Source organism: Quercus robur, chromosome 4 (assembly GCF_932294415.1).
Source record: "Quercus robur chromosome 4, dhQueRobu3.1, whole genome shotgun sequence".
In the NCBI taxonomy this organism is placed as follows: domain Eukaryota; kingdom Viridiplantae; phylum Streptophyta; class Magnoliopsida; order Fagales; family Fagaceae; genus Quercus; species Quercus robur.
The window spans coordinates 34,096,176-34,123,720 of NC_065537.1; the positions used below are offsets into that span (position 1 = coordinate 34,096,176).

Here is a 27,545-nt window from a genome sequence, read left to right on the forward strand (position 1 = left end):
GTTTATTTTGTATTGTTTTTAGAATCTTTTAACTATATATATATATATATATATTTATAGTATTATGAAGTTATTAGTAATAGAATTATGTGAAAAGAATAAATAATTAAAAAAAAATTATAATGTGGATAGAATAAAGAATCGATCTAACCTTGAAAACTCTTAATTATAAATTCCTATTATTAACTTTTTTTTCAAAAGAAACAAATAATTAAAAAATTATTGCTAATAATGTATTGTGGTCATCCTCTAATATTGATATTCCGAAATTTTAAAAATTTTGTACCAAAAACTTCAACCCCTGAGTTTGAATCCTGATTTCAACCTTGATTCTAGTGACTGATTTATATTTATGGGGTATAAAATGCTTAACTACCCTTTTATTTTTCATTAAAATAAATTTATAATTCAAAATCCCCTATGGACCCTATCCCTTATTATAATTATATAAAAAAAGGGGCACCATGGAACGTGCGGTAACCGTGTAAGTAATAAATAACCAATGGGGCATCCAACTGTCCCAAGAGGCAAGAATACAAATAGGAGTTGGAGGAGATGGACTTAATCCCTTCACAGAGTCTCTCTCCTCTCCCTCCTTCTCCTAATCTCCTCCAATCTCAAGCTCACTTTCTCATCTCCATTGACAAGTAAAAACCTTCTCAACCTCCTTACAGTTTTGTCAGTTTTCCCATGATCACCTTAAAACAAGAAACAACAACGAACTCAGAGAAACCGCGATTCTATTTTTCTTTTTCATCGCTCGGAGATTCAAAAGTCATTCGCTTCTCTTTCATTGATTCTCTTACATACATACACGTTCATCATTTGCAACTCCTTGCTGTACGTGTTGAACGAGAAATCTGAAGAAAACTTTTACAGCGCTCTGTTCGATATTGACTTGCTTTCCGCCTTTGTGGCTTTCCCTGGTATTTTCTCTCTCTCTCTCTCTCATATACTGTCACATCAATTATTTTATTTAATTTTTTTTCCTAGTGTATATTGAACCACGCGGTATATTTTAAATTTATTTATTATTTTTTTACTTGAAGGATTCATGCATGAGTTAATCTTTTTATTTTTTTTTATTTTTGAAAGGGTTCACTTCAAATTGTTGTTGCATCAATTTAAAAATTCTAAGAAATTTTTAGCTCACGTCCAATAGTATTTTGAGTGGGGTTTCTTTTGTATGCTTCACTTTTTTCATGATCTGTTAGTGGAGGACACATCTTTTTGCTCTCAACAATTTTTGTTATATGATTGGACTGTCATTAACAATATAAATTTGCTCCCGAAGATTCTGCTTATTTAGGACCAGTTTGGTATGTGTGTTTAAAAACTGAAAATTATTATTTGAAAATATTTGTGGAAATATGTGTAGGTGGAAAAATTTGTGAAAATGCGTGAAATGTTGTTTAAATACTGAAAATCGTTGTTTGAAAACACAAACCAAACACGAATTTTTTTTCCATTTAGCGTTAATTTCTAAGAATATCGTCAGTTGTCAGGTTGCAAAACAAATTAGAAAACTAGCATCTTGAGTTTTAAAAACTCAAGTTCAATTAGAACTCGAGTTTTTAAAACTCGAGACCCAAGCGGAGACCCAACCGGTGGCATCTGACTTGGAAAATATTCCACATAGAACTCGAGTTTTATAAACTTGAGTTCCACCATTTTTTTTCCCAAATCAGCCTTCGTCTTCTTCTTTCAATGTATCTCCAAGAACACGAGCAGTGACACCCACCAACTCCAGCCTCCATTACCACCGCCACATCCGATCCTAGCTCCGCCGTCGTTGCCTCCATCGACAAAAGGCAATAACTTGTTGGGATGATGACGATGAAGAACATGGAAACGAAATTGAAGTAGGTGGGCAGCTCAGACTTCTTCTTCCTCACGATCTTCTGAGTTCTTCGTGTAGATAAGACTCAGATCATCTAATCACCCACTCAGATCTGTTCTTCCTCTATTCTTTGTTGCTATTCTTCGTCGTCAGATCATTGGTTCTTTGTCGTCAGATCGTTGATTCTTCTTCAGGTCTGTTCTTCCTCTATTCTTCAGGTCTGTTCTTCATCGTCGGTTCTTCTTCAGTTCTGGTGTTCTTTAAGTACCAAAATCGAGTCTCAGAGACTCGGTTTTGCTTTTTAGAACTCGAGTCTTAAAGACTCGAGATCTATGTGGCATTTTCTATCCAACTCATCTAGCACAAAGACTCGGAAAGCGAGTCTTTGAGACTCGAGTTTTAATATGGATCTCGAGTTTCTAAAACTCGAGATGCTAGTTTGATTATACATTTCAAACGCGTATTAACTTACTACATTATAGACCCTTACACAACTACTCTGCAAATATCCCCAACCAAACACCCCCCTTATTGTTCAAACTATCAATTGCTTATTTTTTGTATGCCTCTTCATTCTTATTTACTTGGGCTTCCTTTTAACCGGGACAAGAAAAAAAAAAGTGTTAGTAAGGAACTGAAGGTAGATATACTGTCTGTTTGGAAACATCTTATTTAGCTAAAACTGAAAAGTTTTTATTAAAAAAACTGTAAATAAAGCTAAAGGGTAGCTGATACAATGAGGCTCATAAATAGTACTAAAAAGTACAAAATGACCAATGAATAGTAGTAAAAATAAACTGAATAGTAAAAAAGTTGGTTTTTTAAGCAATCACAAACACACACAAAATAAGTGAGAATTAGCATGCTCTCTCCTTTGTTCTACCACATAACCTCATCTAAACTTTACAAGCCTAAATTTTCAATTCTTACAGCTATAGGAAATGATTTTTTTTTTGCCTGATGTTCTGCCAAAGATAGAAATTTCTCTTTAAAGTCTACTTATCCCTTTGTAAAAAGTCTTAAATCCTTTAAACCTTCCTCCTTTCTAGGATAGTTGGATTTGGAAAGCTAACACAACCTAGAGAATACAAACTTTTCTTTGGCTCTGCTCCTATCATAGTATTCCAGTCAAAGAAGTATTGGGTTCAAGGAGTTTAATTCTTAGATTGTGTTTGGCATTGGCTTAAAAAGTCAGCTTATTTTACTATTTAGCTTATTTTTGCTATAATTTATGGGTCTCATTGCACTTTTTGGTACTATTCATGAGTCTCATTATACTATTTCCGTTAACTTTTACTTTTATCTATAGTACTTTCAGCAAAAAGTTCTTAGTTTCAGTTAAATAAATTGTTCCTAAATGGACACTTAATCAAATCAATTTTATACTTTTTTTGGAGTGAAAAGATACTATGAAAAAGGAGGAAACAAAAGAGAGAGAAAAAATGTGATATTTTGTTCTTCGTTTTATTTTTTTATTTTTTTTTATTTTTACATTATTTGGTAAAAAAAAAAAAGATAGGAAAAAAAAGAAGACAAGAAATTAGAATCAAAATACAAATTATCCCCAATTTTTCAATTTTTCATTCCATCATCTGGGTGAAAATAGCCAAATACCACGTTTTGACAAAATTTGTGACAAACTAGCACTGTTTCAAAAATATTTAGCAATCTACCACTTTTTTAGTACTCGAGTTTCACAAAATTGAGTTCTAAATAGTACTCGAGTTTAGTAAACTCGAGTTCCTAGGTGAGTCGCCAACATGACACTGTTGACCTAGAATTTGTGTAATTAAAAAAGTAATAAGGTACTCGATATTACGAAAATCGAGTACTTCTTTATAGTACTCGAGCTTCAAAAGGTCTAATACCTTGTAAGCCCATAGACAAGACATATATCAGTAGTACAAACCTAGCACTAGCTACATAGTTCCTTGATTTGCCACTAGTGTCTGATATTCATCAAGTAAAGAAGATGCCCTATGTAAAATAGCCTCAGGTTGCGCTTGTGTGTCTTCAAAATAATACTTGTTTCTAGCGTTCCATATTGCCCATGATGTAATGGCCCAGTGCTCCATTTCCTTCCTTGTCAACTTGTCCATCAAATAAAATTACCAACTCTTATCATTTTTTTGTGCAGCACTTTTACAACAGTATACTTAATGAGACCTCTGCCATCCGGTGCTTTTTTGTATGAAACAAAAAGTAGGAAAAAAAAAAGGTACTCGATTTTGGTAAGCTCGAGTACTATAAAGAAGTACTCGATTTTCATAATATTGAGTACCATATTAATTTTTTTTTTCACAAATTTCAGGTTAGCAGTACCATGCTAGCGACTCACCTAAGAACTCGAGTTTACTAAACTCAAGTACTATTTAGAACTCGATTTTGTGAAATTCGAGTATTAAAAAAGTGGTAGATTGTTAAATATTTCTAAAACAGTGTTAGTTTACCACAAATTTTGCCAAAACATGATATTTGACTATTTTCGCCTATTTTTTATTATCTTTCTACCTTTTATCCAAATTCAACGGCTCAAAGCGTGGCTTTGGACTTAGAGAGTTGGTGTAGTGCTAGTGAAATGACATGCTTCACATGCTGCCAAAGTTAAGCAATCAGGGCAGACATTTGAATAATGTATACAAAAGAATAATGTTAGGATTACCGAAATTGGTGAAGGTGCGTCCTAATGGCCTACTATCACACTTTTTTTTAATCATAATTCGTCATGTTATATGGTGAGTTGTGACATAAAATTGTATCAAATACACTTTCATTAATCATAAATTGACATATCATGTGATGAGTTATATTATAAAATTGTATCAATTTCAATGGTGTTAGCATCACAAAAATAAGAAAAAGTAGAAAACCACAATGTAGGGTCACAATTTGAGGCCCAAGCCCAAAGTGTATGGGGTCTTGGTCCAAGGGGCCAATACAATGAATTTCTAAAAAATGGGTCAAAGAACTAGGTCCTAATGAATTGGACAACGGTTAGTGTTGAATTGCATGGCATTCCAACATGAACCAAGGATGCTGATTTCAATAAACTTTTAGTCCGAGGAGGTTAAATGTGGATATAATGATTACTCTAGAATATGAGAATGGTTTAGATTGCTTTTCTCTTTTTTCTCCCTCTTTCGATCCCCTCCCCATGAAAGGGTCCTTCATTTTATATATCCTCATTTGAATAATCTTCACCCTCCACTTGTTGATCATCCGAAACTCTACTTGAGTGCTTGTCCCATCAGACACCTTCTCTAGCTCTCTGTGAGTTACGGTAGCCAAGGTAACACTGTTCAGAGGTTTTCTCCACATAAATGCGGCAAGAAAAGTAGCTGTAGTGCATTTAATGTGGTGGTGACAGCCTTCTCTTAGATATTTTCAGGTATTCTTCATTCTCATATGTCCGCGAAATACATCTATGTCATTGAAGCTTCCTAGAAGGTCAATTTAATTGCTAGATTATATATTTTGAACCCTATTCATTAAGTCCGAGGAGGATGTACTCATCAGACGACCCTTCATTCGCTCTGTGCTAATGGGACCTGGTCCGGGAATATCTCATAATTATTTGCTTCTCCTCAAACCCATTTGTATCCTCAGATAAAGCCCAAGGCCCAATATACGATCCTGGGCCCTTGCCCCTACAATAGCTCCTCAAAACTTCGATTTTTCTTCCATTCGAGGAGAAAAGTGAGGTTTTGATTTTCTAAGAGCTAATATCATTTGAATTTGTTGACTGCACGTGTGAAAGCTCCGTTTTTTTTTTTTTTTTTTTTTTTTTTTGTGCATTATGATTACACCTGACGCTTCGCAGCCCACAAAGCATCATTAATTGCTCCAGGTGGCGTGTTGTCCCCCAAATCCAATGGTGAAGCTTAAATCCAACGGTTGAGCCTCTTCTTGGAAATTTGAGTGGGATAACTCTCACTCATTTCCACTCCCTATATAAAGTCTCGAGGGAACTTATCTTCCCTTTACTTTACCAATCTTTAAGCTCTCTAGTGATCTCCAGTGCTCTAACTCACAGAATTCTCTAGACTGCAAAGCTTTTGAAACCTTTTCTTCGAGATCTCTTCGAAAGTCTTTTAAAAACAACAGAGATAAACATACTTATTCTTGTAAGTTCTTGTTCTTTTATATTCTCCCTTTTAATCTCGGCCATCCTCCTCGGCCTTCTTCCTTTGTTTTAAAAACTTCTTTCTGCGTCATTTCCACTCGTTCAAATGGGTAGATTTAAGTATTGGTAGATTTTAAGTATTGGTAGATTTAAGTATTTGGTAGACTCCCTAGCTAGCATGGAGAGCTTTAGGGCCAGGTACCACATCCCCTCAAGAGTAGGTCTACAATACTGTCCCCCAGACAGTGTACTTACGGATAGAAAGAGGGTGAAGTTTTTATCCCAATGATCACTTTTATAGAGGGAGGAATGACACTTCCTATGAGTAGAATAACTAGGGACTATTTGCTCAATCATAGGTTATGTCCACATCAATGTGCTGCCAATATGTTTAGGGTCTTAGGATGTGTAGATGCGTTAAACGACCAAATGAACCTCGGTCTTACATGGCACGATGTTACCCATGCGTACGAGTGTCACTCCCTTTCAGGAGGATATTACCTCAAATCTCGGTCCGACGAGGTGAGATTGATATCCTGCATCCCAAAGTCCAACAAAGGCATGAAGGAAGATTACCTAGTTGTCTCCGGGGGATGGCATGACGGTCTTCACTGCCCAGTTAGGGCAGGAATACCAGGTAGGGTACCCTAGGACCAGGTCTCTCGGTCGAGACCTTAGTTTTATGAGCTCTCTCTATTCATTTTTGATAGTCTGTCTCCTCGGATGATGTTCATTGTTGGTTTAACAATGTTTGCTTTCTCGGGTGTTTTTGCAGATAAAGAGCACGTTTCTCCAAAGCTCGGCTTTATTAACGTCCCCGGGTTCAACTTTTTGCTGAGATTGGAGATATTCGTGAGCGAGGATAATCAACTGTCGGCCGCTCACCTAATCCTAGGTTATGAGCCTTTGTCGCGCATCTACCAGGACGCAGGCCAAGCGCTGAGAGCAGGTAACCCCCGCCTTGCTCGGATAGACGTTTCGAAACTGGGGTTCCTTGCCAGGCGGGATCTACCTCCCGTGGTACCTGCTTAACAAAATCCTCCGCAATTTGCAATACCGCTCAAACAAGTTCCACTCGCAACCGTAGCAGCAGCGGAAGGGATAGCCTCGTCCTTACACTTGTCACTTAAGAAGGAGATAAACATATTCCATTTTGCTGAGGAGGAGAGAAATGCCGAGAGGCTTGTGGAGATTTTGGACTTCGAGACCAAGTTCGACAGGCTTTCTACAGCTCATTAGCCAGGACAGATCGCTGCTTTCGTTGAAACAAGCTCCGAGGAGGTAGAGATCATGGATCTTAAGAAGAGGTCGAGCTTGAGGGGTCTGATCGCAAATAGGGGTAAGGAAGCAACTCCACCTGAAGCTCCTAAGACCCAAACCTCTACCAACCTTCCTTTTCCCCCTCCTCCTCCTCCTGTTGACCAAGGTCCGCGCGTCAATCCTGACCCAAAGAAGAAAAGACCACCTCAGGAGCTGGAAGAAGGGGATATGCCTCCATAGAAGGGCACGAAGCAACAAAAAACAAAAGACCTTCGAGACAAGAGGTCGAAGTCTATGGAGAGCTGAGACGACGTCTAGATACACCGTCAGCAGTGCATATGGGCTCCTGTGATAGAGATGGATGGGGCCCCTATTCCCTATGATTCCACAATAAGGGAATCTAGTAGGGGGCACTCCATGTACTTAGCTCAAGCCTTAAAGCAGCCTCTCCTCCTCCCAAAGGATATGGATGCCCTTAGGTGGATGAGGTAGCTTGACCTGTTTATGTCTCTAAAAAGAGACCTCGTGATGGTGAGTACAATTTCATCGGCATTTCAATTCATTTCCCTTTTCCATTCACATATATTCTTTTGGTGTAATCCTCTTGTTGTTTTATGCAGGTCACTCAAAAAGTCTTTGTGGCCGAAGAATGCGTCAAGAATGCCCACAATAAATTCGAGGCCGAGTCTAATTTCCAGCGCGAGGTGGAGAAGGCGTTCGGGTCTGTCAAGGAAGAGAAGACCCAGCTGGCTGAGAAGCTCAAAACCTCCGAGCACGAATGTCTAAGTACCGTGGCAGGGCTTAAGACTGCCGAGGCTTAGGCTGAGGACCAGTGTAAGCTTCTCTTCACTACGAAGCTGAATCTAGCCATGGAGAAGGCTACGGTTCTAAGCTTGAAGGCCGAGTTGGAAAAGGCTAAGACAGAGGCCCAAGCAGTCAAGGAAGATGCTAAGGCCACAGAGATAACAGCCTATGAGCAGGGGATGCTCGAGACAGAGTAGAGGTTGGCTGAAGAGGTGGCCGACATGTGCAAGGACTACTGCACTGTGACCTGGAATGAGGCCCTTGATAGTGTAGGGGTCCCGGCAGACTTTAAGCTGAGGAGGGCAGAGAGAGTATTTTCCAGAACACATCAGGGAGATCCCAACCAACCCTTCCTTTGCTGCTTTGCCCTTACCTTCTCCTGAGCAGGTCCCCAACACTCAGGATCCTACCATTGACGTTAGGACCTCTATTGGAGCAGGTATAGGTAAAGGGGGCTTTCCTCTAGCCAGTGACATTCCGTTCGAGGATACCTTCACCATTAGGGACGTGATCTCTCAGGCTAAGGTAGCCGAGAAGCCTACAGATGGGGATGCTTGGTCCAAGACTGCCACTACCAAGGAGGATCCCCAACCAAAGAAAAAGTAGTTGTAGGATTTTACTTTTCTTGTTTTCTCTTCCTAAGATTTTTGTAGCTTGTAATATATTTTGAAGTTAATGAATGAACATTTCCTTTTATTCTCCAAATCTTATTTTTGCACTCTTAGAATTTATGATTATTATTGTAGACGAGTTTAAACTGTTGTTGCTCTATTTCCAATATATCTTATCAACAAGTTATTATTGACATTCCCAGAAATTTATCTATGTATTAGCAATAGAGAGTTGCTATCCACTTATACCGTGAATTAATCCTCATACAATGAGTATTGAATCTAGAGGAGATAAGTAATATACCTTGTTTCTCGAGTTCTATTTAACATTTACAAAAGTACTCTCGTGTGTCAAAAGTAGTTAATTTCCCCTAAGCCTATGGTCCGAGGATCCATGTAGGACTTAGGTTCTGTTTAATACTTGGCTAGGTGTCTAAAGTAATTAATTTCCCCTAAGCCTGTGGTTCGAGGAGCAATGTAGGACTTAGGCTTTGTTTAAATACTTGACAGGATGACAAAAGTAATTAATTTCCCCTAAACTTGTGATCCGAGGAGCCATACAAGACTTAGGTTCTATTTAAACACTTGGCTAGGTGTCTAAAGTAATTAATTTCCTCTAAGCATGTGGTCCAAGGAGCCATGCAGGACTTAAGTTCTATTTAATACTTGAAAGGATGACAAAAGTAATTAATTTCTCCTAAACCTATGGTCCGAGGAGCCATGCAGGACTTAGGTTCTGTTTAAATACTTGGCTTGGTGTTTGAAGTAATTAATTTCCTATAAGCCTGTGGTTCGAGGAGTTATGCAGGACTTAGGTTCTATTTAATAATTGAAATGATGACAAAAGTAATTAATTTCCTCTAAACCAGTGGTCCGAGGAGCCATGTAGGATTTAGGTTCTGTTTAATACATGAGTAAATAGAGAGACAAGAGGCACCAGGCCTTCATACAACAAAAGAACTTATTTAGAAATGAAATTTTCATTAATAATAGTACATTTTCAGGTTGTTTACATTCCAAGGGTGTGGTATTACATTCTCATTTAAATCTTCCAGAAAATATGCCCCAATACCAGCTACTGAGGTGATGCGATATGGTCCTTCCCAATTTGGTCCCAGCTTTCCTCATGCTGGATTTTTTGCAGTGCCCAGAACTTTCCTCAACACTAAGTCCCCAGGCACTAGTGGTCTCAACTTTACTTTGGCATCATAACCTTGCTTAAGTTTGTGTTGGTAGTACGCCAGTTGGACTATTGCCCTTTCCTTTCTTTCTTTAATAAGGTCTAAGCTTTTTTCTAGCAGCTCATTGTTGCTGCTCGGACAGAATGAGCTGGTTTTCAGTGTTGAAAAACTCGTTTCTAAGGGAATAATAGCCTCGGCCCCGTAAGTCATCGAAGAGGGGGTCTCTCCTGTTGACCTGCAGGGTGTGGTTCGATACGTCCACAGGACATGTGGCAGTTCTTCCACCCACCTTCCCTTCATATCGTCTAACCTATTCTTAAATCCGTTCACTATGACCTTGTTAACAGCCTCAGCTTGCCCATTCCCCTAGGGGAGGCTGGGGTAGAATATTTATTCGTAATTCCTAATTTGCAATAGTACCTCCTAAAAGGCTTTACTATCGAAATGAAGACCATTGTCCAAGATGAGGGAGTGAGGGACCTCGAACCGGGTAACAGTGTTTTTCCAAACGAAATTTTTGATGTCCACATCTCTGATATTCGCTAAAGGTTCAGCTTTTACCCATTTATTGAAGTAATCAGTGCCGACGAGCAGATACCTTTTGTTCCCTGCTGCCTTGGGAAAGGGCCCGACAATATCCAAGCCCCACTGAGCGAATGGCCAAGGGCTGGACAATGGATTGAGGATCCCTCCTAGTTGATGTATGTTTGGCGCAAACCTCTGACATTGGTCACACTTCTTCATGTATTCAAGTGCTTCTTTCTGCATATTTGGCCACCAGTAGCCTTGGGTGATGGCCCTATAAGATAAGAACCTGTCTCCTGTGTGGCTTCCACAAATCCTTTCGTGTAATTCCTCCAGGATTAGTTCTGAGACCTCAGGGTGTACGCAAAGTAAGTATGGTCCAGAAAAGGAACGTTTATACAGCTTCTGGTCCTCAAATAGCCAGAATCGAGAAGCATTTCTTCGTATCTTGTCAGCCTCAGTCTTCTTTTCGGGCAAGTTGTCTTCCTTCAGAAACAGTACTAGAGGGTCCATCCAGCTAGGTCCCACTCTGACATTGTGGACATGGATCACTTCTCTCTTCGTCACTGAAGGTTTTGTATAAATCTTCCACAAGGATGACCCAGGGCAAACTTTGAGCCGAGGAGGTGGCAATCGTGGCCAAGGAGTCGGCATGTGTGTTCCTACTTCTAGGGTTATGCAGTAAGCTAAAAGAATCGAAACGTGATTGTAGGTGTTTAACTTGGTCTAAGTATCCCTGCATTCTTTCGTCTCTTGCTTCTAATTCCTCATTCACTTGGCTAATGACCAGTCTTCAATCTGAGAACATGTTTACTGCTTTTCCGCCTAGTTTTCTAAACCATGGACATCCCTTCTAGTAGGGCCTCATATTCAGCCTCATTATTCGTGACTGAGAAACCCAGTCTTAACGATTTTTTGATGGTGATCCTTTCAGGGGAAATCAGAACTAGCTCCACTTTGGGGCCCATTTGGTTTGCTACACCATCAACATATACTTTCTAGCATGTCAGCCCTTGTAGAGAGATTGTGCCAACCGATTTTCATCCATGTCTTGTGTCTTTGCTTCCTCTTCTAACGAGGGTTTAGCGAATTCAGCCACCAAATCTGCGAGGACTTGGCCCTTGACGGAGGTATGAGGCATGTACTTGATGTCAAAAGTCCCTAGAATTGTGCTCCACTTAGCAACTCTTCCTGTATAATCAACACTCCGAAGTATGGACCTAAGTGGAAGCTGGGTTAGAATGATAACTGTGTGTGCTTGGAAGTAATAGGGAAGCTTTCGTGTAGCTTGACCCACCACTAGGATGGCTTTTTCTAGTGGTAGGTAGCGGATCTCAGCTTCATACAATGATTTGCTCACGTAATAGACGGGTCATTGTACGCCGTTGTCCATTTGTATTAGCACTAGGCTTACTGCATGAGGGGTCACAGCGATGTAGGCGAACAATACTTCATCGGCCTCAGGACTGGACATGATTGGTGGCCGAGATAGATATTCTTTAAGTTGTTGGAAGGCTAAAGCACATTCTTCGGTCCATTCAAATCCCTTCCATTTATTCAACAAGAGAAAGAAGGGTCTACACCTGTTTGCCGACCGAGAAATAAAACGGTTTAAGGCAGCAATTATGCCGGTAAGCTTTTGGACCTCCTTGGGATTCCGAGGTGGTAGCAAGCTGCTGACAACCCTGATTTGATCGGGACTGACCTCGATCCCCTTGTGGGTCACCATATAGCCCAAGAATTTCCCTGATCCTACCCCAAATAAACATTTGGACACGTTGAGACACAGCTTGTGTCTCCTCGGAATTTCAAAGATGTCCCCAAGGTCTCTCACGTGTTCAGACACTATCTTATTCTTTACCACCATGTCATCTATGTAGGCTTTAATGCTCTTACCCAGTTGCGACTCAAACATTTTGGTCATCATTCTCTGGTAGGTGGAACCTGCATTTTTCAAACCAAAAGGCATCACCTGTAATGGTAATTTCCAATGGGAGTAACAAAAGCTGTATTTTCTTGGTTGTCTACAGCTAGTGGTATTTGATGATATCCTTGAAAGGCATCCAAGAAGCTCATCCAAGGATAGTCTGCGGTTGCATCTACCAACTGATCTATCCGAGGCATAAGGAATGGATCTTTCGAGTAGGCTTTATTTAGATCCGTGAAGTCTACACAAACTTGCCATTTACCGCTCTTCTTCTTTACCACTACAGTATTGGCCAACCATTCGCGATAAAAAACTTCCTTGATAGCCCCTACTTTTTTAAGCTTCATCACCTCGTCCCTAACAATGTTGGCATGCTCCTTCGACGGGCACCGAGGTGGTTGCTTCTTGGGAGTGGCGGATGGGTTAACATTCAAGTGGTGGTAGATGAAACTCAGATCAACCCCTGGGGCCTCGTAGGTGTCCCACACAAATATGTCAACGTTTTTTCTAAGAAACCAAGTTAGTTCTTCTTTCTCTTGGAGAGCTAGTTTTGAGCCGACTTGAAAGAACTTTTCTAGATCAATGCCAATGGCTACCTTTTCTAGATCTTCGCATTTTGCCTCCTTGGTTGATTCATTACCGGACAATGCCAGGGTGGTTGATTGCTATAAGCCCCCTCCAGTAGAGGCCGAGGGCTCAACACTGGGTTGGCGTGAGATGGTGGCCACCATGCACTGTCTGGCCATGGTCTGATTCCCACAATCTCTCTAACCTAGCCCTCCGACGGGTACTTCACCTTTTGGTGCAGGGTAGAAGAGACAGCCTCTAGGGCATGCAACCAAGGTCTAGCCATAATAGCCGTGTAGGGTGAATAAGCGTCAACTATGATGAAATCCACCTCCACCACGTCCGAACCGATTTGTATGGGTAGTTTGATCTGGCCCCTTGGAGTAACGGTCTTTCCCTCAAAACTTACCAGAGGGGAATCGTACGCCGATAGGTCCTCGAATTTTAAGTTCAGCCTCTTGTACAGGTCGGGGTACATTACTTCCGCAGCACTGCCTTGATCTACCAACACTTTTTTCACATCATATCCTCCAATCTTGAGTGTGACTACCAGAACATCGTTATGGGGTTGGATGGTCTTGATCTTATCTTCGTCCGAGAAGCCCAGCACTGGTGAAGCCTTCTTCTTGGCCTTTTTGGACTCCCGATCGTCATCCTCGGTGGAAAGCCGAGTCACAGACATTACTCTAGAAGGGCAGGAGCCGGTCCTTCTCGGAGCAGCAAAAATGACATTTATCGTGCCTATAGGAGGTCTTAAGGAGGTGTCTCTCCGGGATTCAGGATTCGCCTGTCCTTGTTGACCACCGGAATGATGAAGGAGGTGCCTTAATTTTCCTTCTCGGACCAGCTGGTCCAAGTGATTCCTTAAGTTTCTACAGTTTTCAGTGGTGTTCCCCGATTCTTGGTGGTATTGGCAATACAGGTTTTGGTTGTGCTTCATAGGGTCTCTTGTCATCTTATTTGGCCATTTGAAGAATGTCTCGTTCTTGATCTTCTCCAGAACCTGATGTACCGGATCTCGGAACACAGTATTAACTGTCTGCGTGTCGGCAGATCTAGATTGCCCTGCAAAGTCTCTCCTCGGCTGGTTGTTGTTGTTAAATCGGTCCGACCTGAAGTCCCTCCTTTCCTGAGGGACAACCTTCGCTTTTCCTTTACCCAACTGTTGGTCTTCTTCAACCCTTTTGTACTTGTCGATTCGGTCCATAAGTTGGCGCAAGCTGGTGATAGGCTTTCTTGTTAAGGATTTTCTAAAACCATGCTTAGTTGGGAGGCCGCTCTTGAAAGTGCTGATGGCGACGTCTTCATAGTTACCCTCTATCTCATTGAACATCTCCCAGTACCTGTTTGAGTAGGCTTTCAGGGTCTCCCCTTCTCGTATGGACAAAGACAGTAGAGAATCCAAGGGCCGAGGAACCCTGCTAGTTGTGATGAAGTGAGAGCCAAAGGTCTGGGTCAGCTGCTTAAAGGAGCTCACAGAATTTGGTTTAAGGCCGTCAAACCATCTCATCGCCACTGGTCCCAAGCTGGACGGAAATACTTTGCACATCAAAACTTCATCTTTGGAATGGACGGCCATTCTTTGGTTAAACTAGCTTATATGCTCTACGGGGTCCGTTCGACCGTTGTACATAGTGAAAGTAGGTTGATGGAATCGCTGAGGAAGTTTAGTCCTTTTTATCTTGCGTGTGAAGGATGACTTAGAGATTCGATCCAGGGCCTTGCTCATGGCGTCATTCACTAGGCCTTTACAAGACGGACTTTTGTGACTGCGTTTATAGTGGTGCTCTTCCTCATAAGAAAAGGTCTCACTTGGTGGAGTTCTTGACCTTTGCCTATAATTGTTGTCCCCTTTGTCACTAGTATCTGAACTGGAGGGGGAGAGCTTCCGTTCCACACGACGTAGTTTCTTTTTTAAGTCGTCAATCTCCTGCTGTAGGGCTTTGTTATCATCCTGCTTTTGGGATACATGACTTCTCACCCTAGAATGGCTTTTGCTTGTATGGGTAGTATGTACACTACCCTTCTATCTTGCATGTGAAGGGTGACTTAAAGATTCAATTCAGGGCCTTGCTCATGGCGTCATTCACTAGGCCTTTACGGGATGGACTTTTGTGAATGTGTTTATAGTGGTGCTCTTCCTCATAAGAAAAGGTCTCACTTGGTGGAGTTCTTGACCTTTGCCTATAATTGTCGTCCCCTTTGTCACTAGTATCTGAACTGGAGGGGGAGAGCTTTCGTTCCACACAACGTAGTTTCTTTTTTAAGTCGTCAATCTCCTGCTGTAGGGCTTTGTTATCGTCCTGCTTTTGGGATACGTGACTTCTCACCCTAGAATGGCTTTTGCTTGTATGGGTAGTACGTACACTACCCTCTCGACGTTTGTCATGATCTCTTTCCCGCTCAAGGTTAAGAAAATTGTCCTACCGTTGAGAACTTGCAGGCTTTGTCTGGTGTGGACCTGGTTGGTATGGACCTGATCCCACCATGTTTAACCGTTGCTCTCACTAAGGCACAAGTTCTTCCCACAGATGGCACCAATTGTAGGGTCACAATTTGAGGCCCAAGCCTAAAGTGTAAGGGGCCTAATACAATGAATTTGTAGAGAATGGGTCAAAGAACTAGGTCCTAATAAATTGGACAACAGTTAGTGTTGAATTGCATGGCATTCCAACATGAACCAAGGATGCTGATATCAATAAACTTTCAGTCCGAGGAGGTTAAATGTGGATATAATTATCACTCTAGAATAATTGAATGGTTTAGATTGCTTTTCTCTTTTTTCTCCCTCTTTCGATCCCCTCCCCATGAAAGGGTCCTTCACCTTATATATCCTTCTTTGAATAATCTTTACCCTCTACTTGTTGATCATCCAAATCTCTACGTGAGTGCTTGTTCCATCAGACACCCTTTCTAGTTCTCTGTGAGTTGCAGTAGCCAAGGTAACACTGTTCAGAGGTCTTTTCCACATAAATGCGGCTAGAAAAGTAGTTGCAGTACATTGAATGTGGTGGTGACAACCTTCTCTTAGATATTTTCAGGTTTTCTTCCTTCTCATATGTTCGTGAAGTACATCTACATCATTGAAGCTTTTTGGAAGGTCACTTTAATTGCTGGATTATATATTTTAAACCCTATTCATTAAGTTCGAGGAAGATGTATTCCTCGGACGACCCTTCATTTGCTCTGTGCTAATGGGACTTGGTCCGAGAATATTTCATAATTATTTACTTCTCCTCGGACCCATTTTTATCTTTAGATAAAGCTCAAAGTCCAATATACAATCTTGGGCTCAAGCGCCCTTGAGCCTACGGACAACATTTTCAAAATTAATATATCATCATATCATTAAATGAGTTTTGCACTTTGGCCGTTTGGCGTACTAATCTATATATATATATATAAAACCGAAGCCTTTGCTGGCACCACAATTTTCCACGTCAGCACAATATTTAAAAAATAAAAAATAAATAAAAATTATAACTCCTCAAAACCCTAGCAACCTTACCCCTCTCTCAAGTTAAGAAATATAAAGCCACGGTTTCTGCAAACTCTCTCTCTCTCCAGACGTAGGAAGCCCTAAAGCATTCAAGATCTACAATGCACGTCAGCACAATATTTAAAAAATAAAAAATAAATAAAAATTATAACTCCTCAAAACCCTAGCAACCTTACCCCTCTCTCAAGTTAAGAAATATAAAGTCACGGTTTCTGCAAACTCTCTCTCTCTCCAGACGTAGGAAGCCCTAAAGCATTCAAGATCTACAATGCACGGTATAGATTTTAGCTTATAAAGTTCAGCTTTTGTAAGGTTAGTTTTGTTTATATACTAATTAATACATAGTACTTTGTTCTCCATTGAATACTCATATAATCAATTTCCAATTTAGTGTTCAAGAATTAAACCAAAATTCTAACTGCGCTATCATAAAATATTATTATTAGTATGAATTTTATGGAGTTACGGTGTTCAAGAATTAAACCAAAATTCTTTTAAATTATCTATAATATTTTTTCCTCTGAAAATTTTATCTCTTTGATTTTATTATATTGTGTTTCTTAAGCTATAGAGAGATTTTCTTTGGTTTCTGCAAACTCTCTCTCTCTCCAGATGTAGGAAGCCCTAAACGCACGGTATAGCATTCAAGATTTACAACTCACGGTATAGATTTTAGCTTATAAAGTTCAGCTTTTGTAAGGTTAGTTTGTTTATATATTTAGTCCTTACGTTTAGGTTTAGGTTTTAAGAGATTTATATATTACTACTATGTGGCTAAATTTCCTGTGACATCAGTTTTATGTTTTTAACCAAATACATCAGGAAAGCAAGAGAAGGCGCATAAATATTTAGTCCTTACGTTTAGATTTAGGTTTAGGTTTAGGTTTTAAGAGATTTATATATTACTACTATGTGGCTGAATTTCTCGTGACATCAGTTTTATGTTTTTTTTTTTTTTAATTTGTTTTATGTAAGGTTAGTTTGTTTACATCAGTTCCTTATCTCAAAGATAAGGCTTTTATTTCTACCGCAAGAACTATTTAGGTATGTATCCCTTGCAAGCACACATGAACTTAAATTGTCTTTTAATATATGCATGCTTTATTATTTTCTAATAGTTTTCCCGTGCATCGCACGGATTAGCGACTAGTTTTAAAATATTTGTGAAACTGTTATATCGCTATCATTATTCCAAACTTTCAAGAGCTTCTTGCCATCCATTTCCGAATCTGTTGCGTCTGCGTAAGCAATCCTTTTCATACTGTTCAACCAAAAAAATCATTTTCATACTGACTACGTGAATGTTCTAAACCATTACTTTTTCTTTGAATGATGTCTAACTTTAGTATTTTTCAACTTTGATTGGCTAAAATTTAAAGTGGCCACATTACGATTGGACTTGCATTTGTCTCTTCTTCTCCTCTTTTCTTTTCTTTTCCTTTTTTTTTTTCCTTTTTCTTTTTTATTTATTTAAAATTTAATATAAGTTTTGAATTTGATAATTGGAATGAGTGATTTAAATCTTAGAGATATCAAGAAGTACTAATTAATTGAATTACAAGACTCTTAATTAGATTATTATTATTATTATTTTTTTTAAATTTGACTAAAACAATGTCATGAACATAACAAAAATTCACAATTTTTTAACAATATTATCAAATTAACACATTAAAAATTTGAATTAGAAATTGTGGTGGACCATGTATGATTGTTATGAAATTATTATGATATTTTGTTATATTGCTATCATTACTCTATTTATGTTAATGCATATTAGTTTAGAGTATTCTGTTTATAAAGTATAAGAACCCACTTCTTTTCTTCTTCTTTTTTTTTTTTTTTTTTTTTTTTTTTTTTTTTTAATTTTACACAAACAATTTAAAAAAACACACATAAGATTATTTATAATACACTCTGTTTTCTTTAAATTATAATTATTTATTTATTATGAATTCATTTGCCCACTTTAAAACACACATTCTTTCTCTCTTTATTTTTTCTGTACTATACTCTATCTCTCTCTCTCTCTCTCTCTCTCCAAATTAACCATCTTCTCTCTATCTCTAAAATTCTGTCTCTCGCGATCCTCCATAGCCAGAGCTCTATCCAAAGGCAAGAGCCCCAAAGCCTTCGCCAGCATCGGTGGCAACAAAACTCAGCGGCACCACCACAAATAGTGGTTGCTGCCCTCTCCTTCTCTCTCATCTCTTTTATTTTATTTCCGATTCCATGTGGGTTTGGGGATTGAGGTTTCTTACACCAAAAAACTCCATAAACAAACCTCCAAACTGATGATTGCTCTTCATTCAATGAAGATTGATGAAAATTAAAATTTAATATTGATTCTCAAAGTCTCATTCACGTTGTTTCTAGCAATCAATAAGTATACATACGTTTTTTTGAGTCACAAACATACATCTAAATATTTAGAACTTTATATATTTACTTATTGAATTCCCGTGTATTGCACAGTTTTAGTTATCATTGCGATTCAAAGAATCATCGCGATTCTATTTTCCTTTTTCATTTGCTCGCAGGTTCATAAAGCATTCGCTTCTCTTTCATCGATTCTCTCACATACGTACGGTCACCCATTGCCGTGTTGAATGAGAAATCACAGAAAACTGTTCCAGCGCTCTGTTCGATTTTGACTTGCTTTCCTGCCTTCTTACAAGTTGTTTGGTATCTCTCTCTCTCTCTCGCTCTCATTATACATGCATCCATTATATATTTATTTTTCCAAGTGTATATTGAACCACGTGGTATATTTCAATTTAATATTATTATAATGAACCGTAAAAGTAATAGCTTTTCTGTTGTAATTTTTACTCTTTTTTTTTGTACACTTTTCATGTTCTTTATTTGTTCAATGTTCATGCATGAGCTAATCTGAAAAAGGTTCACTTCAGATTGTTGTTTCATCGATTTAAAAATTCTAAGGAAATTTTTCCCAATAGTATTTGAGTGGGGTTTGTTTTGTATTTTGCTTTTTCGTTTTTCATGTTCTCTTAGTGGAGGACACATCTTTTAGTTATATGATTGGATTGCCATTAAAAATGAGTTTGCTGCTGAAGATTCTGCTTGTTGTTCGAACTATCAATTAATTTTTCTGGGTCATAGAGTTTAATAATTTCAATAAAGCTAAAGTCACAAAAATTTCATAACAACACCCAATTTTACCTACCACCTTAGTTACACATGGGTCATTTTAAAAAAGATTGTAGATTTGTGATAGGTCCAAGTGTGAGTTGGTAGACAAATTGCTTTTTGTGAAATTGTTAAGAATTTTTGTTGTGACACTAGTTTTGTTGTAAACCATTGGCATTAACCCAACCGGCCAGCTCACATGTAAAACTCAGCCGTCCAGCCCACATGTAAACACCAAAAAAAGAAAAAAAAGAAGAAGGGTAAGTTCAAAAAATGTAAACCCAGCACCGAAGACTCCAGTCTCCAAACAGAAAAGTAAAAGAAAAAAAGGAAAAGAAAACCAAGGGCTAAGAGGCAAGACAGAGAGAGTGAGAGGCGAGAGACTGAGAGAGACTCGATCTGCCGCTGCCCAAACCGTGAGTGAAGCCGCCAAAACGCGATGTGAGAGCTTGTTGCTGCTGCCCACGCCGTGACGCCGCCACCACGCGAGACCCATCTCGCAGACCCACGCAACACCCATCTCGCCGTGACGCCGCTGCTGGCTTTGATCTGCTACAGCCTTCACACTTTCACACTCAAGTATTTAATCTATCCTTCAAAATCTCAAAATCTGTACTTGTGGGGTTTGTGTTTTAGTGAATCTATGCTTATGTTTTTTTTTTTTTTTTTTTAGCTTTGTGACTGTGTGTTTGTGACATGTGACTATGGTTGTGACTATCTCTCCTGTATTATATAGATAGGTGAGAGAGTAGAGATGAGAGAGAATATTTGTGTGGTAGTTGGGCAATAAAATAGGAACAAGTCATAGTAACAGGAAAAGTGATTCAACTTCTAAGGAATAAAAAGGGTAAAGGATTCGTTGATAGTGTACAATAAAATCATAGTGTTGGTAGTGGGACTAAGTGACCTGGAAAAAAAATTAATAATAAAATAAAAGATAAGATACAAAGACAACACTGGGTGAGTGACAGGAAAAACATAAAATAAAATAAAGGCTAAGATGCAAAGACAAACGACAAATCATATAATATGATAAATTGTTACATAAATTTATTAAAATAACAATGATTCATTTGTACCTATTAGTAACTCATAATACTATAACTAATAATTTGAAATTAGATAAATTTATAAATTGAAAAGCAATGAGAAATACTAAATTTATAATTAAATGCATCATGCATATTACTTAGATTTTAGTATTTTTCTTTGCTTGAACTTTTTTTTTCTTATCTACGCCCCCAAGCTTGAATTCTTGGATCCGTCCCAATGAAAACCCATGTGACAGGTTCATTCTAGTTTTTCAAATCGGTGAAAACGTGTTAAGTTATATACTTATATGCATCAGACTTGATCTTGCAATCTGCTGATCTAAGAGGTGAGATAAGTCTGTAACTAGCGTAAAAAGAGAGAAAAACAGATGTTATACTCTGCACCACATTGATTAAATTGGGTCCATGAGTAAATTGCTTTATTATTTAGAAAATGTCAAAATGAAGTGAGTGAATACTAAATTAAGCTTGGTTTTGTGCCTTTTATCTCTCTCTCATGTCATGATTATTTGAACCTGACAAGTATCAATAATTTAATATCTTTTCATACAAGTTTTAATGTTTGACATTTTGTTACATGAGATCTAGCGTAGGTTGTGTTTTGAACATGAAAGTCAATGCTATTCCTCTGCCTAACTTAGCTAGCCAACCATATTTTACACCCAATTACTAGGGGCTTTGAAAATATGATAAAATTTCTGGTTAACAGTTTGAGTTTTTTTCCTAAAAAAGTTATTAATTGGGCATGGAGAAATCCACTAGCGCATGTGCTATGTGTCAAGTGATAGGAATATCATTTTGTTTTTATGTTCCCTATTTTTTTTTTTTTTTTGGAGAAAAACAAAAGTTTTTATCTAATTTATCTGTTGTTTAAATAGAATTTGTACATAGAAAATAAAAATATTCTTTGTTCTTGGTGAACTTTAGATCTGAGGTGGAGGTACTGCTGAGAAAGTTGTGTGAACTGTCATTTATTTTATGGTTAAGAAGTTTTTCTAATCATGTTTCAGTGCTTTTAAATGAGAATCTCAAGTTCTCCCTGACAATGTAGAAACTTATAACTTTTATTTGCATATAATGTGAGTTTTTTTTGTTTTTTTTAATGGGTTCGGAGATGAAAAAAATTTAATTATGACCATGCTAGAAGATTTTTTCTTACATTATGGCAATCTTGGAGATGGAGCAGACAATATCGATGTTCCGAATTGTTTTAAATTGAATTCAAAGACATCATTCATTAAGTCCATGATCTTATAGGAAAAGTATTTTGATTTTTGTCCGAATGGTTGTTTGAGGGAGAAGATGTACTAATACCAATCAAAATTGAAATGTTTGGACTATCATATGTTACTTCTTTTGTGTCTTTATCTCTCTGATGTCATGACTCACAGAACTTAGATGCCAACTCATATTAATGAGCTTATATTTCTCAAGATTAACCTTTAATTAAAATGAATTACAATGGGTGTCTTCACTTGTGCCTATGTGCACATAATTAGTTTTTTCAAGAGTGTAGTAGTTGAGAATTGTTTGCAGGAATTAAAAGTACTAACATTATCATCATTGTCAGCAGTAGCTGGATTATTATTATAGTCATATAGATTTGGCCTCTGAATGAACATCCTAATTTATTTCAGTGAATATTGAAGTTATTCCAAGAGGAATCAAGCCTTGAGGTTTTGGTGGGAAGTCATGGATATTGGGACTGCTGACTCTGAACCCAGACGAAGTGGATCATTTAGTTGCACAAGCAGTGCCAATTCTTCATTGAGAAGGCGTTCTATAAGTTTGTCAGCAGCTGCACCTGTACATATTGATGATGACATTGAAAGTGAGATTGTCTCAGAGGCAGGAGACATTGGGGATCGGGCTCTTCATGGCAACAGGCACAGTGAGAGTAACAGCCACCGCTTTTCTGTTGATCCTGCATTAGAGAATGGAGTTTCTGCCCCCACTTCTGGGGATACTCTGTTGCACCTTAATAGTTATTGGTCTCGTGATCCACCAACAATGACTACAATCTCCGTAGTGACACCATTGCCTGAGGAAATCATATCTCCCCTTTCCACAGATGCAATTGTGTGCTCTAAAGACAAAAAGCAAGTGAGCTTTCATCAACAATTTCTCATTTCTTTATCTTTGTTAAATGAAATTCCTGAACTTTTTTGGTAGTTGTTGATTATTTAATGACTACTTTAAACATTTCTTGTTTCCCTCTGATCTGATTGTTCAAGTAATGCGCGTGTTTCATGTTTCTATATGCAGGTCGATAAGGAAAGGTTGCCAAAGTTATTGGATTATGCTTTCTGCCTCATTCATTTAGCTGTTTTTGGGATTCTTGGGGTAATATGCACTATATATATGCACACTCCTTTTAGTTTAGTTTAGTTTAGTTTAGTTTTTATTTTTTTAATTATTTATATATTTATTTTTAAGTTCTAAAATGCAATATGCTCATAACTTATAATGCCATTGTGCTTATTTCTTTTTACAAGTGTGTGGTGTTTGGTTTTTTGGGGAAGAATTTTGATGCAAATGTATTTTGTGTTGCCTGATAATATATGTTTAAAAACTAACTTCTTTAAACCAAAGGAATACAGATCAAAAGATATAATATCCATAAAAAAGAAAGAAAAGAAAAAGGAAGTTCTCTAAGAGCGTCATTATTGTTGATTATCCATGTTTGACATAACTAGATATGAACCATAGTGCTGGAGTTCTGAACAATCCAACCTCTTGGAAGTAACTGAATAGTTTTTTGACAAAAGTTGGAGAGGCTCAAATTAGTGTCTTAATAATTTGGACATACTACCTCCATTTTGTCATAAGAATTTGGAAATGACTAAAATTATTAATTTATTATATGTATGAATTGTAGTTCTGTGATTGGGCTGGTTGGAATTTCAGTCTTCTCTGGATCAGACAGAATTTCCACTTTTGCATTTGATTAATTGTAAATTTCATGTTGGTAAGCATACTCAGCAATATTATGATATTTAATATGCCACACAATGTGCAGGTTTTGACGAGGTATGTGCTACAAAAGCTGTTTGGTCCCGGAGTCGCTGGCTTGACAAACGATGAAAACATTCTGTACCTTGACCTTCCTTCCAATATGGTCTCTCTCTTTCTCTCTCTCTCTCTCTCCTGATGCATGCACACACATTCAGAGCATTTTAAAGGAGTCACTTGGAAAAAAAATGCATTTGAACTACTTTACATTTGACATTAAGATGTGTCTTATTTCAATGTTATTTTAAGTGTTTGATTTCCATTGGAAGAATCATTGTGAATCACTGATTTGGTCTTTTTTTTCAGTGTATATCATGCATATGCTTGGGCTTTGTGAGAAAATTATGGTGGCAGGTGATGTGGTTGAGGAATCACTCATTCTTGAACTATGTGGTGATAGTTCAATGTTTACTTTGTTAAAAATCAAATCAAGTTATGAGTATTTGGAGGATATGATTAAAGAATCAAGATAAGTTAATTTATGATAAAAGAATTAAATATGTTGAACATGCACTGATGATAACTATAGTCAATTGTAGCTAATTCTTTATGGTCATGCAAAGTAAAATTGTTTGAGAGGTATTTTACATTTACTCCAAAGATACAATTGTTTTGGACAACATTTGCTTCTAGAGTTGGGACTTTTGTGTTAGTCACTCTCCATATTCAATTACAATAGTGGATGAGATTATGCAAGTGTTTTAGCGTACATTTTTCCTAGCTCTGAAGAATCGCTTATATGATTATATGCTCCTAATTACAACTTATGTCTGGCATAAATTATGAAGGTCCGTCACAGTACAGGATAGCTAGGATTGGGAAATTAGAAATTCATCTTGATTCTTTGGTTTGGTAAAGTCTTTGTGATGGAACTTTGTGTTGTGCTTGGTGTTGGACTTAAGAGTGCCCAAGGACTGACATTCTTATATGCAGTTTCTTGCTTTCAACCCTTCATATGTGTGTATAAAGGTCACAAAAGACATTAATTGGAAGATATAAGATATTCTGCTTCAAATAATAATAATAATAATAATTTTTTTTTTTTTTTTTTTTCATTTTTTAGGTTGGTTCTTTCTTGATGGGGTGGTGGGGTATTGTTTTCAAAGCAGACATATCCAGCGTGTCAGACTACCTAGCAATAGGATTGACGACTGGTTATTTGGGAAGTCTTACAACTTTCAGCGGTTGGAACCAGAAAATGCTTGATCTTATTGTTGATGGCCACTGGGTGCTTGCTGTGCTTGGTTTTCTTGTAGGTAAAAATCCATACTGTAAGAACTATGTTGTCGTAGTAGTGTAGGTAATCTGGTCCATTAGAATGAGAAATATTAGATTTGAATTGTATATCCCACTTTAGTCTATTCAAAACTTAACAACAGTCTATAGCCTGCTTTGGCACTTAAGAGTGATATGGTCCTTTAACCTGTATGATTCCATGCAGGTTTGTTTCTTGCAGCCTATTCCATTATTTTTGGGGTTGAGACAGCCAAGGGTTTCAGGTGGCTTCTAAGAAGGCGAAATGCGTGTACAGGAAGTGGCACTCCAAGCTCAAGCAGCAACTGGAGGGTGGACAGCTTCAAGCGTCACTTAGCAGTCATGGTGGTGTTGATTTTGATGCTAGGCTTGTTATGGGGTGTATGTGGAGCACTATTGATGGAGGAGTTTAGCAGTGGCGGCAGTGGTGCTCAGCTATGGTTGGCTTGTTTTGTTGGACCTCCAGGTGTGTGGATCAGGTGGTTCTTAGCCAGACTTAATGGTCGTGGGTTAGGCAGGGCTGGTTTGTTTAAATGGGTGCCATTTGGGACTCTAGCTGTCAATGTTTCTGCAGCTTGCATCATGGCAGCACTCTCTACTGGGAAGAAAGCTGTAAGTGTTGACAAATTCAATCTTGGGAATTTCCCAAATCATATAAAAATTAACATGTCTCCATGAGCGTTTGTTACATGCATAGCACATGACCACAATCTTGAATCATTTGATGCAGGTGAATAGCCAGACTTATGATACTGTGGCATCGGGCATACAAATTGGATTGGGCTGTCTGAGTACTGTCTCTACCTTCATTGCCGAGTTCTATGCAATGAGGGAAAGCGAACACCCTTGGAGGGCATATGCATATGCATTGATTACCGTTTGCATCTCATTCGGGTTGGGGATATTAATATACTCTGTACCTGTTTGGACAAAGGGGTATGGGTAATATGTTTTTGTTTTTTTTGTTTTGTTTTTTTGTTTTTGTTTTTGGTGGAGGTAGAGCATGTTGATGGCAGCCTTATTGTGTACATCATATATGCCTTGACATTTAGTTGACCAAAATGCTGAGGAGATAGTTATAATCAGCATGTATGCCTTGATATCAAGTTGGCATCTGGTTGACTAGAAAGCTGAGGGATCCTAAAAATTCATATAGGTACCACAGAATTATCAACAGGTGAGTATTTTGTTTATAAGTTCAGTGTAAAGTGGTGGTTATGCCATCATGTCTTTGCAAGTGCCAGCCATTTTGAAGCACATTTTGCTTTGTTAACATTTGTGCAGGAGGGTTGAATAGGTTGATGTGGTACATGCCAGTGCATAGGCGCACATCATTTGCTACATATGGAGGTCCCTGATCTGGAAATCTGTGTTGATGATTAATGTACTAAATTTTTTTTTTAATAACTTTTTAAAATTTTTTTTTTTTTTAATAACTTAACAGTTGGGGGAGGGGGGTTTCTAATTCCGAATATCTCCTTTGGAAATATCATGAAGAGCCAATTGAGGTAAGGCACTTGGCATTGACATTTGACAATTAACAAATGTGAATTGAGCTTTGAGTATTGGACGATGTGCACCAATTTTGCCCTCAAGCTCAGAGCTTCAACTCCCTATTCTAGTTTCTAACGTATTAGGCACTTAGGTTGACTTTTGTGGAGTTTTATTGTCAGCTCGAAGAAACAGCCTTGTTCTGGAGATGTGTCATGGTAAATTGTAGTGAACTTTGACCAAATTTGCAGTAGTGTTTGCCAGTCATTCCATGGCCAAGATCGAAATGCATTTTATGTAATCTTTAAAAGGAGCAATCTAGAAATAGTGTAACTAACACTCTTAAAGTTTTAGCGTGAATTGCCATTTCAAAAACAGAATGTGAATACTGCCCCTGCAATTAGGACTCTGTCTTGATAGGAATTTGTGACAAGCATGGCACCAATTTTGTACCGCATCAATGAGCTTATTTCTGTCCTTGGGTATTCTTTGATTTATGCAAAAATTCAGGATAGCAAATGCTTGCATCATCGGTTCTGTACCCAGGACAGTACAATTGAGTTCTTTCTTCTTAGAAGTTAGAAATTTGATAATTTGAGTAACTTTACAACTAAAAGCACAAGACATAAAGCTTTCTTTTACATCAAGTTATTTAATTTCTAAAAGATTTCTGTCGGGTCTAATCTTTAAAGCCAATGGATGATCTCTCACACATGAATAAAAAAAAATGATCGAAAACTATGATCAAAATCTTGTATGGCCTGTACTCCGAGCATAGCTTATATTTGTCTGTGTGGCCGCAAAGGTGTGCTGCTAAACCTTTGTTTTATCCGCATTAATTTTGTTGATCTAAAGTTTCACCATATATTGCAAAGTGTGAGAATAGAGAATTACCTTATAAAGAAATATCAGCCTTATTTATTAATACCAGGCCTATCCTTGGACCCGCTCGAGGAAGAATTTACACTGAACTGTTGTTCTCCTCACTCTTATTTGCTTTGGCTCCATTAGTCTTAGTGTGTGTTTGGCTCAAGCTTAAAAAATCAGTTTATTTTACTATTCAATTTATTTTTGTTACTATTTATAGGGCCCACTGCATTTTTTGGGACTATTTATGGGTCCCGCTGTACTATTTCATCTAACTGTTACCTTTATCTATAGTACTTTCAGCAAAAAAATTTCAGTTTCAGCAAAATAAGTAGATCCCAAACAAACCCTTAGACTTGAGATCATCATAGCATTGCATTTG

The 27,545-nt window shown here is 38.1% G+C and overlaps 1 protein-coding gene across 8 annotated transcripts; it reads left to right on the top strand.

Moving 5' to 3' along the window:
• The first annotated feature begins 557 nt into the window (after positions 1 to 557).
• Positions 558 to 26,773, top strand: LOC126721174 (uncharacterized). Of its 8 annotated transcripts, XR_007653864.1 has the most exons (10): positions 18,336 to 18,516; positions 18,878 to 19,022; positions 19,682 to 20,066; positions 22,177 to 22,642; positions 22,805 to 22,882; positions 23,559 to 23,657; positions 24,615 to 24,807; positions 24,993 to 25,417; positions 25,536 to 25,961; positions 26,090 to 26,773. XR_007653864.1 is itself a non-coding variant. In XM_050424197.1 (7 exons), the coding sequence occupies exons 2-7, from the start codon at positions 22,232 to 22,234 to the stop codon at positions 25,749 to 25,751; spliced, it is 1,422 nt and encodes a 473-aa protein (XP_050280154.1). In that variant the 5' UTR covers positions 18,336 to 20,066; positions 22,177 to 22,231; the 3' UTR covers positions 25,752 to 26,042. The 8 variants fall into 8 exon arrangements, 1 of the variants encoding a protein (XP_050280154.1); XR_007653863.1 differs by lacking the exon at positions 18,336 to 18,516 and adding an exon at positions 558 to 926 and having other exon boundaries at positions 18,878 to 20,066; XR_007653861.1 differs by having other exon boundaries at positions 18,336 to 18,519; positions 18,878 to 20,066.
• Positions 26,774 to 27,545: the final 772 nt, after the last annotated feature.